Consider the following 18,605-nt stretch of genomic DNA (forward strand, 5'->3'; position numbering starts at 1 on the left):
TTCTAGTTGAAACATTTGGGGATTCTCCAGAGATAAATGTTGATGTCAACAACTTAGGTATAAATCCTATTGCAATGACTAGGATTTGACCTTTGGGGTCATTACCAAGACATTTTCACAGGTAGGAGAGGAAATGTGTTTGTGTTGTAGCTTTCAATATGTAGTTGTGTATTCTCTTCATTAAATTATATACATTTAGATAGTGATGTAGTTAAATAGGTTCTTTTAGGGGAAATTTGCATAGACAATGCATTTTCTGTGAAAATATAAAGGGTACTTACTCAGTTTGGTTTTTCTCTTTCATGATATATCAGTGTTTTTGGATTATCTTGGTAGAATTATATAACATGGAACTCTAGCAGATGCTTCACTATAAATACTTTGAAATGATATTCTTTTTGTGTTTTCCATGTGCCTAATGCTTGGTGTGGTAATTGTCAGAAGAAAAAGACACATTGGAACTAACTTGGAACTTTGCAATTTATTAATGCTTTAAATGTTTCTGACCTCAAGAAGTAAAGTGTATTCCCAAAAATGCTTTTCCTTGTGAACATTAAATATATGGACTAGCTGGCCAGATTCATGTGTATATGGATCTACAGGGTTTGGACTAGAATATCTCTATGACTTTTCTGGTATTTTTACTTATAAGATTCTGAATTATTTTCCAATGCCTTGTTTCCATTAAGGACCTTGTTTTTTACAAGTCATTCTTGCACTCCAGGAGAACATTTTTCTTTTCAGAGTATTGTTCTTTCTGCTTTTATTTTTACCAAGGAACTTGCACTAGGAGTATCTGATAATACTCAAAATATTAAATTGGTCCAAAGACCTTATGGAAATAACTGATGAAGGGGATTCTCATCCCTGTCCAGCCATGTGGCACTTGTACCCAATGGACTTGTCAAAGTCACCTAATGCATCTGAATGTTTGCTGTTTCTTGCCTTTCAGTCTGACAGATGTCCCAAGTGTTCTATTTTTATACTAGTTGTCTCTCTTTTCCATTGTCTGGTAACTCTAGAATTATGATCAGTGATAATGGTTTTTATTAAAATGGCATGTGCCTGCGGCCACTGAGACCTGAGAAAAGTTGGAATGCTCCCTACAGACCAACTCAGTGCTAACAACCAGATCTAGGACTGGAGAAGTTGTTCACAGGTTGTGAGTTAAAAAAGAGCTCTTGGCTCCCAGATGAATCACAAAAATGAGGCACTAATCTAGACTCTTGTCCAAATGTCTTCCTATTTTTAACGGTTGCAACACTGATACCTTGGCTGCCTGTCTTTCTTCTCACCCTGCCATCTGTCATGGTTAGAATGTCTTTCCTTATTATCTATGCCTCAAAGAAAATGCTAGCTCAAGTTTCTATTTTATTCGTAAGTGTTTTTTCTTCCATTAGTCCATAGTGCAATCATTGGTGCAGATTAAAGAGACGATGATAGTATATAAGTTGAATTTTAACATTTTGTCAATAGTTATCATCTTTTCCCAAGCTGTACACTCAATTGAAAGGAATTGACAGATTTTCTTGGGAAAGGACAATGTTACAGAGGGAGAACACTAAATTAGGTACTATACTGTGTCCTATCAATACCACATACAAGAAATAAATAAAATTTCTTTTTAAATTTTTTTAGATTCTAGACAATGAGTTGGACTTGATAGGAAATAGCATAGGAGGAGATCACTAAACTGGGACATTCAGAACAGGATCTGACTTGGAAAAACCACTTCAAGTCCTTGGGTTGCAGTTTCTCCATGTTCAGAGTAAATGACTTCACCTGTGCTATTTTCATAATCCTATCCAAACTGCTGTATATCTCTAGCTGCTCTAACCTTAGGCATTCTAAATATTTCTAAAATTCTCTTATGATTTCTTCTTTGACATATAAGTGATCAAGTTTTTTTTTAACTTTCCCAAAGTATTAAGATACTTTTATTTATAATTGTGTCTTTAATTTCCAAGTTGGTAGCACAGTGTGATTATAAAGACTGCCTAAATTATTTAAAATAAATTAGACTTGTTTTATTGCATATCTACTTTTATCTAATTGTGGAAAAACAACTGGTACAACATAACTAAATCCTTTTGAATCATTCTATAATATTTAACCTAGTATGATAGTTAAGCAGTACTTCAATGATTTAAAAAAAGAAACATTTTTTATTTCTCCTTAGATTATCACACCAGTGCCTCACATATGAGCCAAAGGAATGTCCAGACAAAACTACACTGAAGTGACAGAATTTATTCTCTTGGGTCTCACAAGCCGTCCAGAATTGAGAATCATTTTCTTTGTGCTGTTCCTTGTGGTCTACATAGTCACTGTGTTAGGGAATGTTGGCATGATCATTTTAATCAAAATTGATTCTCGACTTCACACACCCATGTACTTTTTTCTCTCAAGCTTGTCTGTTCTAGATCTATGTTTTTCCACAAATGTCACACCCAAAATGTTAGAAAATTTCTTATCGGAGAAGAAGACAATCTCCTACGCTGGCTGCCTGGTGCAGTGTTACATTGTCATTTCTGTGGTCCTCACAGAGCACTGCATGCTGGCTGTCATGGCCTATGACCGCTACATGGCCATCTGCAACCCTCTGCTCTACAGTAGCAAGATGTCCAAGAGTGTCTGTGTCCGTCTGGTCATTGTCCCTCATGTGTATGGCTTCCTTCTCAGTGTGATGGAAACCTTGAGGACCTACAACCTCTCTTTCTGTGGTGCTAATGAAATCAACCATTTCTACTGTGCAGATCCTCCTCTTATCAAGCTGGCCTGCTCTGACACCTACAGCAAAGAGCTGTCGATGTATATAGTAGCCGGCTACAGCAACGTCCAGTCTCTTCTGATCATTCTCACATCATACATGTTCATCCTCATTGCTATCCTGAAAAGCCATTCTGCAGAAGGGAGAAAGAAAGCCTTTTCCACATGTGGCTCCCACCTGACAGTGGTCACAATCTTCTATGGCACCCTCTTCTGCATGCATTTGAGACGCCCCACAGAAGAGTCCGTGGAGCAGGGCAAAACGGTGGCTGTGTTTTATACCACAGTGATTCCTATGCTGAACCCCATGATCTATGGTCTCAGGAATAAGGATGTAAAAGAGGCATTGAAAAAGGCATTAGGGAATCAAAAAGTGGGGAAATAAAAGTGCCAGCCGACTATTAAAACATTTGTAGTCATAGTAAGATATGTTATTGAGTTAGATGTCTTATTTAGGGCTAGTCTTGCACAATACATTTCTATTCTGTAGCTGACTAAGTTAAAATTCCTGAAGGCTGTTGATGAAAGTGGAAAGAATGGAATTCCCAATTTCTTCATGTTTCTGTATCAGCTAATGTAGTTTCTTACCAAAAAACTATAGGTTAACCAAGACTGAATTTTCACTTTGTTTGTTTTTATGTCAGATAGAAAGATGTACAAGTCTCTATCATGTATGCTAACTTTATTATGTTTAGTGTCTATAGCCCATATCACATGTTTTATTTTGAACACGGCTTACATACTTAAGGTCATTTTATGATGCAATATGGCAGCTGGAAAGAGAACCCACTTGTGTGCATGTTTTTCAGTGAGTCTAAATCTATCCAGAGTCTCTCCTTATATCTTCCAGACCAAAGCTTAATCTTATCTTCAAACTTCCCTGTGAGAGGATCTTGGAATGTTTATCCCAGGATACTGTGATTCAGGCTACAAGATGAGGATTCTGTTGCTATCCCATTGTTGAATAGCACTCCTCATGTCCATGGGAAAAAGGTAGACAGAATAATTTTGATGGGAGAATAAAGAGATGTATTCCAATTATTGCTCCCTTCTCTCTCTCTGTGGAACATTTCTGCATTTCTGTTTTTCAAAAAAACCTGAAACCCAGTCCCTTGATTTCTTTTCAAGTTAAAATCTTTTGACAACATCTCAACCATTTTGTTCAGTACTGATCCATATCAATACAAGCATATGTATATATATATGCATATATATATATATATAAAACACTAATCAGTGTGATAATGTAGACCAGTAAGAAAACCACAATGAAATGGAGTTGTAATTCCTGATGACTAGTTAATTCCAAAAGAATAAATTTTGTCACATCATAAAATTGAGCATTTGAAAAAATTGATCCAGGTAGAGACACATTATCTACTAAAACAAACAGAATTTGATAATTATACATACCAAATATAGCTATTCTTTATTTATCCACTATTTACCCATTCCTTTTCAGTTCCCTGATATATTTTTATGTGTCCATTCTTTTTTCTTATATATCTTTTCTTAGCAATATTTCTTTCTCTTATGTATATATGAGTTTTTTTTTTTTTTTACAGAGATCATGGTAAATAACACCAGTATAAAATGTAGTGGCAGAACTTATTGTCTTTAGTTTTTCTTGTATATAAACAAATATTTCAGGAGAAATTTTATTCTTGCAATCTCTCTTGGAAAAGAACATATCTTTTATTCATACCCCCAGTTTTTCAGAAGTGCATATATTTTATTCACTAAATTTATAAACTTATAAGTTCTACAATATATTCAATTTTTTTCAAAACCACAGGAATGTTATGAATGTTATTGGATAATCAGGAAGTTAACTGGAACTTCCATTTAGCACCTTGCAAATTTAAAGTACTTTTAAAAATGACTTAAAACTTTACAATAAATTAATAAATTGTTTATATAAATTATCCTCATGATAAAAGGGATCTATTCTCTTATAATATCATATAATTAGTGTCATTCACACTGTAGATAAAATTATCCTGAGTGTAGTTTAGATAAATAAATTTTGGTTTGGAGCTATCCTTGTTACAGTTGAACATGATTGCCTAGAATATTTTCTACCTGCTCCTTGATCTATATTTTGTGTGATATATATAATTTCATAAAAACATAATAGGTATGCATTTAGTCATAGTATCTATGACTATAAGGTGTGATGTCACCTCTAAATGTTTGAGATCCAAAAGCTTTGTCAATTAATCTTTGTCAATTAGTCTCTACATATCTATATCTCTTCTTCAATATTTATTTCCTGTTGTGATATACTGGTTGACCATATTTATAAGCTAAAGACTCTCAATGTAACTCGTCCTACCAGTACCCTCCTCTGAATTCTAGACTCCTATATCCAAGAGAAAACACCATTTTAAATAGGTTGACATTACAAAGGTTTACATGACTTTGCATGAAGAATCATCTGGACAGAACTTCATTTGTATATCTTTCATTTTTATTTAAACACACATATATGCAATTATTTCCCTAAAACTTTTAAACTGAAATGTTTATTCTTTCAGGTAAGTTTGTTTTTCATGAAGTGACTTATTTGTTTAATATCTTTTAATACAATGCTTGACTTATGACAAGATTTTTCTGTCCAGTCTGATTTCTTGAAAAAGATCAAACCTTAATCATAAGCATTTGATCATATTTCAGCTCATAATCCATATTCTGAAGCTATGCAGAATCCAATACTTTAATTATTTCAACTCACAGACTACCCAAACTGTATATGGCAGTGTATGCCATTTTATCCAGCCAGTATGTCTACTTGGCATTTGATATTTTGTCCTAGTTCCATTTGAGCAAGACTCCTTGGCCAACTTTTAGATTTCCTTGTTTGGAGAATAATTAAATATCCACTTGTATTTTTTAGTGCATGGAAGCAGAAACTTCTGGTCATAGCATATGTCAAAAACCTTAATTGTGAAAAATGCAGTGATCTGTCATTGAATTTGAAAAACTTTGTTCAATGATCATATTCCTGAATTACTTGGTATAGGTTAATACTCTATTCTGTACTGCAGGATATATGTAGATAGGTAGATAGAAGGATAGATATGTATCTACTTATTGTTCTATCATCTATCTATTTATCTATCTACCTATCATCTACCATCCATCTAGCTAATCTCCACTACAGAATGGAGAAATTTCCAGTTGCCTGATGCCTCTTATCTTATATAACATGAAATAATTATGTCTGTGTTTCCATTTCTAGTCAAGCTGCAAGAGTTCAGAGTACATGGAAAGATTAATTTTCTATAGATATTTGCCTTTATCTTTTGATTTTCATTAAATAATAATCGGTTAAGTAAATAGAAACTAAGAGTTTTCTTTAGTGTTAATGGTGAAACTCTCTCTGGGTCTTATTACAAAATTCTTCTTTGCAAACTGAATTCCCTACTGTCATTGCAAAAAGTAGGTTTGTTGCTAACCAGTTTCAAGGGGCCTTATTAAACTGATGGGATTCTTAGCGTTTACATGGGGACATATTAACTGAAACCAATCTCAATAAACAAAGTTTCAACTTAAGCTTAATTAATATGCAATCTAGTTTGACTGGGTTGAGATAATTATCTGATTCCTTGGAGATGACTATTTCCTCTTCATTGGCGTCCTTTCCTTTGGGAGACAAGATAGTGTAGTGGGGCTAGATATAGGCTGGTGCTTAGTCTTTCACTATCTGCCCATGTGCTCTTGGGAATATTATAAACTTTGAGCCTCAATTAAGAAATGAAAATGCTGCCTTAAAGCACAGGGTTATTTTAAGGTGCAAAGACGTAACAGATATTAAATAACCTTGACAACTGCAAATTGATGAGGTTGCAATGATTACAGGTAGAACAGTAATGGCAACAACAAAAATATCAGAAAAAATGATTGCCATGTAAACTCTTGTCATATTGGTATTCTGTGAAATTTCTTAGATTCTATGACAGAATGCCATAGCTTAGCTTTTGCTGCCAGAATAGATCTCACCTGATAGCTTTCAAGAGAGGTCTTATCCTTATTTAGCTCCATGTGCATTTCACTTCAGATATATGCATTTTGAATACGTGAATAAAATGTAATATTTTTAGTATATAGGTTTAGTAGATAGTGGATAAGTTTTAGTAATTAAGTTAATGCACCTAACAGAGAATCTCTTCATTTATAGGATAACATTCTCACTCATTCTTTAAGTTGTGGCTTAGGTGCTTCCTCTTTTCAAAGGTCCTAGAATACACCTTCACTGAAATACACAAAGGTGATCTTTCTTTCTAAGAAATTCCTAAAGCATTTTATTATCTTGAAAAGAAATGCAATGAATTGCAATGAAGTCAGAGAATCACTGGTCAGAAACCCTACAACCAAAATATATAATTTAAGTGAAGAGACATAAACAAGCAAGGGATAGTGATATACCAAATATCTAGCAACAGTGTAATCCTATCATCACCCCAAGGACTGAAAGGAGAAGCAGGGGACATGTAAGGACAAGATTGTGAATGAAAGGCTGATGGAGGGAGCTGGAGAAAGGGTGCATCTACTGCCAGTGTCCTGATGTCAAAGCTGGAGAGTGCTGGACCAGAGATATAGTGTCCTCTCTCCCCCTCTCCTGTCACAACATCCTGTTGGTTGTATGCAACTGGATCCATATATATAAACACATGTGCACACACACACACACACACACACACAAGAACTGAAGTCAGGATCTATAGTAGAAGAGATAGATGCAGTCCTGAGTTCATTACAACATTGTTTGCAATGGCGACAGTATGAAAACAGCCTGAACATCCATGGACAGAGGAATGATAATTGTGGCAGGAAATGTGAGATGGAGCAGGATACATGGATACAATGGAATTTCATTCAACCTTAAAAGAGAAGGGCATTCTACCATATATGACAACAAGGACAAACCTAAAGGACATTTTGAAGCCAGTCACAGAAGGATAAACACCCCATCATTTCACTTATATGAAGTATTTAAAACAGTCAGACTCAGAGAGAAAGAGTAGAATAGTAGTTGTCAGGAAGTGAGAACTGAGCAATGGATAGTTATCTAAGGTGAGTTCTAGAGATCTGCTATATGACCTTTGGTCTACAGTCAACATTACTGTACTGTGCACTTGAAACATTGTCAGGAGGGTAGATCTCAAGTTAGGTGTTCTTATCAAAAATAAAAAATGAATAAAAACAAAGAACACAGTATCACAAAAGACAAGGAGTGAGGCAGTAGACGACATTTTTAAATTTCAAAGAAAAATAACCAATAATTGAAAAACTGTCATATTTATCAATAGCATGTAGATGATCTGGAAAGCTGGCCTCAGTGATTAGAAAGGGCAAAAGATGGTTGGTTAGAAACTGGAAGCAGTGGACAACTTTTCAAATATTTCGGCTACTGTTGAGTTGTTTAACATATACGTACGTCTAGTGATATATGTGACATTTATGAGATTTGAAAATGATTTTCTATTTTGAAATTTCACAAGAAAAGAGTTCACCATTGATAAAAATACATCTCCTCTCTCCCATAGATTCACCAAAACAGAGTCTCAAACTGTGCTAAAGAGGTCCTGTTTTCCAGGTAAGTTTTTGAGTATTGTGCTTTTATTTACAGTTCTGATTCCTCTTAATTTTTAAGCAAATATCTTATGAACACTTACTATTTACCAGAGTTTACTGAGTCCTTTACACACATTAGTTCTTTCAACACTCAAAAACATAAAATATATGCAATTTATATACCATATTTACCAATAGAGACATTGCCTATGGTCCCATAAATTATTTAGGATTTAAATGCTTATCTTTATCCTTTCCTAAAACTTAAGTTCTTACTCAAATTTATAAGGATCTATGGCTTTTTTATGTTGTCCCAGTGTTATAAGCTATCTTTACCTACATGAAAATGTCTAATACTTGAATCATAGTTCCTTCAGGAATACAGACAATTAAACACTTTTTAAATTCCCAGTATAATTTTTCCAGATCATCTTACCTTGAAAGAGAGAAAAAAAATATTACCGATTTCATATATCTCTGGAGATTTCAGTTTAGACCCAAGAGGATCCAGGAAACACACAAATGACTAGTTTGGGTGGTTTATTAGTAAATAAACCACTTAGAATTTGTTCATTGGGAGGTAGGATGATGGCTTAGCAGGTGAGTCTTTCGAGTTTGTAGGTGGAGAGAATTGCAAACCTCCCATTGAGAAATCCGTCTCTTTGGTGAGTTTTGATATTAAATGAAATAAGTTTACAAGCTCTAATGTCCTAACATTTTTTACATACTCTGCTTTCTACTAGTTTCCAAAGGATGTTTGTACTTATAATAGTATTTGGTCTAGTGCTCAAGTATTCTCTTTCTCTCTCTCTCTCTCTCTCTCTCTCTCTCTCTCTCTCTCTCTCTCTCCCCCAACCCCTCTATATCTCTGTCTCTCCTCTCTTCTCTGTATGTTTTTGTCTCTCTCCTTGTCTCTGTCTCTGCCTCTGTATCTCCTTTTCCTCTCTGTCTCTCCTCGGTCTCTTTGTGTCTATCTGTCTCGCTTTCTCTCTTTCTCACACACACACTGCTTAAGTGATCTCATAAGTGTACAGAAGATAATCTCCTAGATGACTCTTCTTCCTGCAAGCAGTACCCACAAAAAGGGCTGTTCCTCTCTGAATGATGGAGGAGAGTTAGGAGGACAAGTGTGATACAAATAATTGCAATTACTCTGAAGCACACATCAAGAACTCGCTCTCAATTATCTATCATCTATCTATCCATCCATCCATCCGTCTACCTACCCACACACCTGTCTACCTGTTTATCTACCTAGTTCCCATAAAACCTTATTTACACAGATTATTTCCTTAGGATATATGGCTAAAAGTGAAACCACTAGAGTAAGTGCTTTGGATATTTTAAGTTCTTGAAATCTATTGACACAAATTTATGGGGAAAGACATCTCCATGTAGTTTAAAATAATGCTATTTATAAGCAACTTAATTTATGCTAACTCTTTAAGAACAACCCTCAAAACGTGGTAAATTTGGAACTGAAAAAACAGCATGTCTCTTTAATGCCTATGAAGTAAAATTGTATGGCTTCTGTATTTCTGATTGACTTTCTTTCAGCTTCTATAGCATCAAGTACTTAATCTATGTAAATGAGGGAGGGAATATAGGAAAATGAAAAAGTCAGTCATAGAATTTTTTGCTATATTTTAAAGTTATGTGAACATGCACAAAACTGAAAAATGTGAGTATAAGTATAGTTTAATTTATGAAGTACATATTTTTATTCTGCCCTAATTAGAGATATATGGAAAAGACTGAAATAGTAGTGCTGAATGACTCAAATTTTTCCCCCGGTGTTTAACTTTCACCCAGCATTTTCCCATAGTTTCAAAAATGACAAAGCAAAATCATACTTAAGAAGACTATTTTGAGAGTAAAGGAACCCAGCCTGGGCCAAGAAAGATATTTCAGGAAAAAGGCTGAGCTGTGCTTGTCACTCACACAGTAACATAACTCAAGACAAGAGGCCAGAGCTCTCCTTCCTCTTACACTGGCGAGGACCATGAGCAGCGTCATTTTTATTCTTCCACTTGCTGCAAAATCCATAAAATCCGCCAGAATAAATGGCTGAAGCTAATATCACTTATGTCACTGAATTCATCCTCAAGGGAATTACAGACCGTCCGGAACTGCAGGCCCCGTGCTTCGTGATGTTTTTAGTCATCTATCTGGTCACAGTGCTGGGCAACCTTGGCCTAATCACCTTAATCAGGATTGATACTCGACTCCACACACCCATGTACTATTTCCTTAGCCACTTAGCTTTTGTTGACTTTTGTTACTCCTCTGCTATCACCCCAAAGATGATGGTGAACTTCGTGGTGGAACAAAACACCATCCCTTTCCATGCATGTGCAACTCAGCTCGGCTGTTTCCTCACGTTCATGATCACCGAGTGCTTCCTACTAGCATCCATGGCCTACGATCGCTATGCTGCCATCTGTAACCCCTTGCACTACACAACGCTCATGTCAAAAAGAGTCTGCATTCAATTAGTGGCAGTTCCGTATATCTACAGCTTTCTGGTGGCCCTGTTCCACACCATCGTCACCTTCCGTCTAACTTACTGTGGTCCCAATGTTATCAACCATTTCTATTGTGACGACCTTCCCCTCTTGGCTCTCTCCTGCTCGGATACACGCATAAAAGAAATTCTGATCTTTGCCTTTGCTGGTTTTGATATGATTTGTTCCTCTTCCATTGTCCTCACCTCCTACATCTTTATCATTGCTGCCATCCTAAGGATCCGTTCTAACCAGGGGCGCCGTAAGGCCATTTCTACCTGTGGCTCCCATATGGTGGCTGTCACTATTTTCTATGGCACACTGATATTCATGTACCTACAGCCCAAAGCCAACCACTCCCTGGACACTGACAAGATGGCGTCTGTGTTTTACACAGTGATCATTCCCATGCTGAACCCCCTGATCTATAGTCTAAGGAACAAAGAGGTTAAAGATGCCTCAAAGAAAGCTTTAGAAAAAGGTTATGAAACCTTAAAGATTTTAAAATTGAGAAAATAATAACAATAATTGAATTAATAACTACAAGGAAGGAAATAAATGGAGTTTTTCTTCTCAACTATATTTTGTTTAGTTTTTTCCCCAATTAACTGAAAATGTGACTGTTACTTAAACAATCTGAACATTTTCTACAAGGACCTGGATCAGTACTGGAAAATCAGTATGATTTAAAGAGTTCTGTTTAGACCATCGTAGACCTTTTTTTTTTTTTTTAAAGATTTATTTATTTATGCATACAAGAACTGGGGTACAGGGCAGAAATATGGGAGGTGGAAGGAATCACCAGAGACAGAGTGAGGAACAGAACAGGTGGACTGACTGAAATACACTTCTGAGGGGAGCAGCAGGCGAGTCAGGAGAGGTCTGCTGCGCCATGTGCGTTCCACCCTAGCTGGCCGGGGATCGAACTTGTGCTGCAGTGGCTGCGGATAGCTTCATAGGTTGTGTCTTAACCCCTTGCGCCACCAGGGAGGCCCCATCATAGATCACTGATACTTATAGATCACTGATAATATGTTCACATATAAATGCAAACACTCTCGAACACACAAATATGTCCTGTGCAAAGACAGAGCATGCTTTTGTTAGAAACCAGAACTAACCTGACTACCTGTGTTTGAATGTCATTTCCTTTCTTTCTTAGCTTTGCATCCTTGGAAATGGACACAAATTCTGTGGGACTCTCTGATTCTGGGAAATAATAGGTCTCAACTCATTGGTTTGTTGTGAGCAACAAACAACTTAATATTTATGAAGTAATTGGGACAATATCTGTGATAATATCTGCTATGTGAATGCTTTTTATAAGTAATTAAAGTTGAATTTATTGAGTGGCTAAAGGTTTAGTGAGCATTGAGTAAATTGAATAAAGCCAGGTTATATTTCTATTACCCATGGCTACTTATTTATGTAACTTTACTTAGTAAATCAAACAAAAAGATGTATGAGGTTTCACCTCTGTACATCAATTATTTATAAATTGCCTAAGGTCACATAACTATCAATAGTAATATGAAAACCCTACTGCAAATTCATGACTATCTGAATTTTGCTTTCTGAACACAATGGGAGTTAAGAATAAAGGATAACATAGTATTGATTATCTATACTTAAATGGGTCATTCACAAATTTTTAAATGTAATTGGAAGAACATGGTTTATAAGAAATTATGTCTGTAAATGAATAAGTTCAATGTATCTACATATTTGTTCAATTCACAATTACTTCAGGTCATGATGTCATTTCTCTGTGTCTGTTGTTTATCAGGTCACCCTCATAGGAGCATAATGCTCAGTTTTAGAATTAGTGAGTTGATATGCTTTTATTAACACTCATTGAGGGTATCTAACTTAATGATTTTTTTTAAAGATTTATTTATTTATTATACCAGCACTGGGTACAGTCAGAAGCGTGGGAGGGTGAGAGGATTCACCAGAGACAGAGTGGGGAACAGAAAAGGCAGACTGACGAAGTACACTGCTGAGGGGAGCAGCGGGTATGGCAGGAGAGGTCTGTGCACCATGTGGGACCCTCCCCAGCGGCTGGGGATCGAACTGGCACTGCAGAGGCTGCGGGCAGCTTCGCAGCCCAGCGCTCAACCGCTGCGCCACCATGGGAGACCCTCTAACTTAGCGATTTAATATTACTTTAGCATTTTAGAAGAAGGCTGGTATAGCTGCAGTCTTTATATAGAGTACAGTTTGAGGTTGCAATACAAAAAGGCAATTATTTCCTCTTCAACAATCAATTTGTAAGTAAGCCAGACATCCTGCCATGGGATACTTTTAGAACATAGAGACTTGAATGAATTCTCATATTTTGAAGACAGTTTTGACAGAGAAAGATGGTATTTCTGTTCACCACACTGTCTTTTGTGCATATGATTCTATGATAGTTACATATCTTGTCATGCATCACACACAAGGCAGGCAGAAGTATTATAATCTCTTTTTACTGACAAAGATTCAGAATCTTTAGAAGCTATAGGATATTTCTGCCCCACTCCAGGGCACTGCTCTTCAGGGGTTTAACTGCACCTTTCTGCTTCATAAAATTATTTATAACACCAATGCTTAAGTACTAGCTGAATTGAAGTTTTCAAGTCTCTAGACAAATTTAATCTTACTCTTAGTGATCACTTCTTAAAGTAAGCATGGATTTTCAGGGCGATAAACTATGAAAATCAAATGTACTTGGTAGCCATACTGTTTCAGCTTCCTCTGGGATGGACCAACACAGTTCAAGCAGCTTCTAAAACCAAACTCTAACAATCGCCGGGCGGCTGCACTCACCACATGAAACACTAGCCCTCAGTCCAAACAGCAAAATCAATAAGTGTTCATTTTTTAGTCAGTTAGATTTAGAGAAAATGTTGGTATGTATACTCTTTCTTCTTTGGACTCCCTGATACATACACATACATAGATAGAGATATACCTGTCTGTCTGTCAGTCTGTCTATCTCAAGTTAACATCACCCATAAGCAGAGGTGTAAAAGACAGACTTCCTTGCCCCATCTCTGGTCATTTCCTCCTTACTTAATTATCCCCCACCTCTCCTCACCAACACCCCACCCCTGCATGCCCCAGTGTATGAGCAGCAGCGGGGAATCTATTTTCCATGCCAGATTCAAACCAGTAACCAAATTCAATGTGTTTGTTCTCTTGGTGGGTGTCTGGGCTGAATAAAAGACACCCCAAGATGGAGGCACAATATTTATTTTTTAGTAACAAGAAAAGGAGACAGTAAAACTAGTAAGTCCAAAGAAACTATCTCCTAGAGGGGACAGGGTGGAAAGTTATAAGGCAGAGTTTAGTGTGGGCGGGGTCTGCAGGAATGTCAGCTCCTGGTGCGGCATCTCCTGGTCCTTATGGTCAACCTGGAAAGTCTACCAAAAGACACACCTTCAGGGAAACACGAAAGTTTGTCATATATGTGATTCTTACCGCATCTGGGCTTTTATGTTCAGTTCAGAAGCTTGGAGTACAAGGGGACCTGTGCCTGGTGACCTGGGTCAGCAAGGAAAATTCCTTAGATCTTATTACCCCATGCTCACAGGTTCACATATTTTTTAGTATTTTTTTTAACTTACGAAAAATGTTAAGTGAAGGTGCTGAATGACATTATTGTAACTGACTATTCAGTTTTTTTTTTTAATGCCAACATATGGCTGCAGCTGGAAATATAAGAGAATCATTAAAAAATTAAGTTTCATAGAGTTGAACTCAAAACCTTGTTTTTGTCCTGGATATTAGCTACATGAGTGTTAGTGAATTACAAAACTGCTTTGAATTTCTTTGTTCTTTAAATATGCCTCCCAGTAGGGTTTCACTAAAATTAACCAAGAGCATCCACTTCTTCATTTTGTCCAGCATCTGACACAGAGAAAAATATTTAATAGATGTTCTAGTTTTACTTTGAAAGTTTTGGAACTAAAAAGATTCAATTTATTAATCTAATCTTTCCTGCATGTAGCCAAAGTGGTTTAATTTTGTTTTTAAGAAAAATGAATTATTTTAATATTTGAATGGGAGAAACATAAAGACATTCCATTTAATATGTTCATAAACACAAAAGGAAACTTAAAATGACTAAATTGCTCTAAGGATCAATATAAAATAGCTCCTTATCATTTGTGTTTTCATTTTATTGATTTAAAAATGAAACATATTGTGTTGCCTTTTCTAAAAAAAGTTATTACCCTATCACTTGAAACAAAATAAAAGGATGATGATGCATTAACAATGTTAATAATTAAATTTAATATTCAACATTTTTTAATCAAGTGCTTGCTATGTACTAGGACCTGTGTGATACCTTATATATTTAATATCTTACTTAATCTTCACCATCAGTCCAAGAAAAAGGAGCTATTATTACTGCCATTTTTCCATTGAAGAAACCAAGATACAAAAACAGGAAATAAATTTACCAGTGACAACAGCTATTCTTTGGAAAATATAAAATTGCTAAGCAAAGTGTGTACAGGAGGAGTAGCCACCTAATAGGAACAGACAGAGGGATCTAGTGCTGTAACATAGCTCAAAGAACTAAGCTGACTCATCATTGGTATCACTGGGTGTTCAGTGTCAAGTCAGCCCTGCTGGTGTTATCCCTTCAACTGAATGCAGAGAGTGGAGTGTTAGGGAACTCATCCACCATCTATGCAAATTGGACATGCTTTTCTGTTTATCAGCACATCAAATCTGAAATTCAAGATATCAGGTGTTGATTTATTTCAGTAGAATTCACATTTCTCAACAGGGCACAAAATTCAGATAAAGTTGCCATTTTCCATTTGTTTCTTTATGAATAAGATCTCATGCCCACCTAGGATTAAGTTCTTTCTCTCTTTGTCTCTTCTTTTATAATTCAGGAACGGAAAATTTACACATTGCCTTTCCTATGAAAGTCACTGAGAATGAAATGGTGGGTAAAACATATTTTTCATGAATCTGGGCACTGGAAATTAGGGATTTGACTATCATTTACCCGCTTCAAGACTAGATAAGATACTACTTTGCAAATGGTGCTTGGCAAGCTTCTTGTATAATACTTTTCATCTATTTAATAGCCAAAACCAACTTTTCTATAATTTTTTTCAGTGCATTTTTTACCTCCTGATTCCTCAAGCTGTAGATCAATGGATTTAACATGGGAATCACTATCACATAAAACACTGAAGCAAACTTATCTCTGTTTAAAGATTGGCTAGACTTGGGCAGTAGGTACATAAAAATGATTGTCCCATAAAATATTGTTATGGAGGTCAGGTGGGAAGCACAGGTAGAAAAGGCTTTGTGTCTTCCTTCAGTGGAATGAATTCTCAGGATGGCAAAGAGGATGAACACATATGAAATTGTCACAATCAGTAGAGAACAAAGGATGTTCAATCCAGCAATGATTAGCAACATCAGCTCTTTGACATGCGTGTCAGAGCAGGACAGCCCGATCAAGGGAACTTCATCACAGTAGAATTGGTTGATGACATTGGAGCCACAAAAAGACAATTGGAAGGTGGTCACAGTCTGTATGAGACCCACAGTCAATCCATAGATGTATGTGCTGGCGATCATTTGGTTACAGAGTTTCCTGGGCATGAGAATGACATAGAGTAAAGGGCTGCAGATGGCAACATACCGATCATATGCCATGATTGAGAGCAAATACATCTCACACACAACAAAGGTGATGAAGCAGCACACTTGCACAGCACAGGCATAAAACCCTATACTTTTAACTTCACACAGAAAATCCACCAAAGTGTTTGGGGTGACAGATGAAGTAAAAGAAAAATCAACAAAAGCCAGATGACCAAGAAAAAAATACATGGGTATTTGAAGTTGAGGACTGATATGAATTAACACAATCAAACCAATATTACCCAAGACACTTGTTAAATAGATTATCAGGAATACACCAAAGAGAAGGACTTGAAGCTCTGGATTATCTGTGAGTCCCAAGAGGATAAATTCAGACACTGCTGAATGATTGCTGTTGGCCATGGAATAGGCTTGAAGGTCTTTTACATTTTAAAATCCTCCAGAACATGTATTCTGAGTGGACTGGTCTCCATTGGGAATAATCAAACAGAAGTTTGGTGCCGGTTATGACCCTTCATAATCTTACATTGAATGTGTTAAAAGGTGAATCTTCATGTTAATTCTGGTTTCAGGATGAAATGATATTCTAGGCAGAAATTCCAAAAATGAAATTGTGGAGATTTGCAGAAAGAGATAAAACTGACCTTTTATTTTAAATTTTATGTAATTGAAATATCTATCCCATAACTCTTTTAAAAGAGAAAGTAAAGACCAAGAACTATTTGAACAAATACATCACTAATAGATTCCAAGACAACTTTATTAGATATTCTCAAGATGCCTAAATTTAAATGCTCGAAATAGAATGAGCAATTCAAACACCACCCTATCCAGCCCAAATGCCTGGAGCACATTATCCTGGGTGAATGATGCTAGCTTCCAAACAGTTATCTGGTTAAAAAAACATATTACATCTATTCCTCTAAGTTCTACTAATAAACAATTAATTATTGAGTACTACTAGTTGTTTATCTTACTTTTAAAAAATCAGTGTATATACCATGGAATATTACTCAGCATTCAAAAAAGATAAACACATGCAATTTGCAGCAACATGGATGGAGCTGGAAGGGATCATGCTCAGCAAAATAAGCCAGAAAGAAAAAGGAAAATACCGGATGGTCTTACTCATAGCAAGAATCTAGAAAACTTAAATAAGGGACCAGGAAAAAGAATAACTATAAGAAAGAAAAAATCAAAAGCAACAAACAACTATGAACCAGAGACACTCTATGGGGAGTGGGGGGCGGGGAAAGTGTAGGGAGCTGTAATTGTATGGGGAATATAAAAATAAAATTTAAAAATTAAAAATAAAAATAAATAAATAAATAAAAATAAAACAATCTGATGTAGTCAAGCACAGGATAGAGAGGAAGATCTCTAAGTAGAAGACTTTGAGGGGGTGGGAGGTCACGGGAAGGTTTCCCAGCATTATCAAAAGCAAGAAGGAAGGATTTAAAGCACAGAAGTCTTCAAGCAGACAACCTGAAAATGGGCATTAAGTGCTATGTACACAAATACATAATCATTCAGCCTTACCTTCTAGACCTGGCTCTGCAACTAGTAATCTACATAAGCCTGGGGTTATGTCTTCAACATTTTGAGTCAACTTATTTATGTATATTTTTAAAAAGGTGGTTAATTATGTTTTCTCTTCATTTCCTTCCAGTTCTTCAATTATTTTTTTTTACTTCTAACCAAGTTGCTTTTAATACTTTTAACAAAACTCATATAAAATCAGAAAAAGCACCATTAAACTTTATTTTGCAAAATATACTCCAATTTTTTTTGTTCCAGTCCATTGCATGATTCTGTAATTTTCAAAGCTCTTATCTTGAACTACTAAGTCCATGTTGTTACACACCAGTGAGGCAAAACCCACAATCCTGAATATACTCTTCTAACCTACCTGGGTACTGGTTGCTCCTACTTCTCCTCCCAGTGACTCTGGGAGCAGTTGACTCATGTTTTTGTCAGTATTTCTGTCCCAGAGGATCTTATCTCAAAGCACAATGCAAGTAGGATTATCAGAAAAATTAGCGTCACTGCTTAATTGGGGTGCCAAGATTTCTTAATTTATGAAGATTTATTGATGCAATTCCCTGTTTTTAAATAACTGTTTATCTTTGGCTC

The 18,605-nt window shown here is 36.0% G+C and overlaps 3 protein-coding genes across 3 annotated transcripts; 2 read left to right on the forward strand and 1 right to left on the reverse strand.

Annotated features, from left to right (window-relative positions):
* The first annotated feature begins 2,215 nt into the window (after positions 1–2,215).
* LOC119254236 (olfactory receptor 1030-like) lies at positions 2,216–3,154 on the forward strand. Its single transcript, XM_037521353.1, has one exon. It carries the CDS (start codon positions 2,216–2,218, stop codon positions 3,152–3,154), a length of 939 nt encoding a protein of 312 aa, XP_037377250.1.
* Positions 3,155–10,409: 7,255 nt separating this feature from the next.
* LOC119254389 (olfactory receptor 1038) lies at positions 10,410–11,381 on the forward strand. The gene has a single exon (XM_037521497.1). The coding sequence runs from the start codon at positions 10,410–10,412 to the stop codon at positions 11,367–11,369; it is 960 nt and encodes a 319-aa protein (XP_037377394.1). The 3' UTR covers positions 11,370–11,381.
* Positions 11,382–15,932: 4,551 nt separating this feature from the next.
* LOC119254390 (olfactory receptor 5AL1) lies at positions 15,933–16,874 on the reverse strand. Its single transcript, XM_037521498.1, has one exon. The coding sequence runs from the start codon at positions 16,872–16,874 to the stop codon at positions 15,933–15,935; it is 942 nt and encodes a 313-aa protein (XP_037377395.1).
* Positions 16,875–18,605: the final 1,731 nt, after the last annotated feature.

The sequence above is a fragment of the Talpa occidentalis genome, unplaced genomic scaffold (assembly GCF_014898055.3).
Source record: "Talpa occidentalis isolate TD23 unplaced genomic scaffold, MPIMG_talOcc4v2.1 talOcc4.3, whole genome shotgun sequence".
NCBI classification, from domain to species: Eukaryota; Metazoa; Chordata; class Mammalia; order Eulipotyphla; family Talpidae; genus Talpa; species Talpa occidentalis.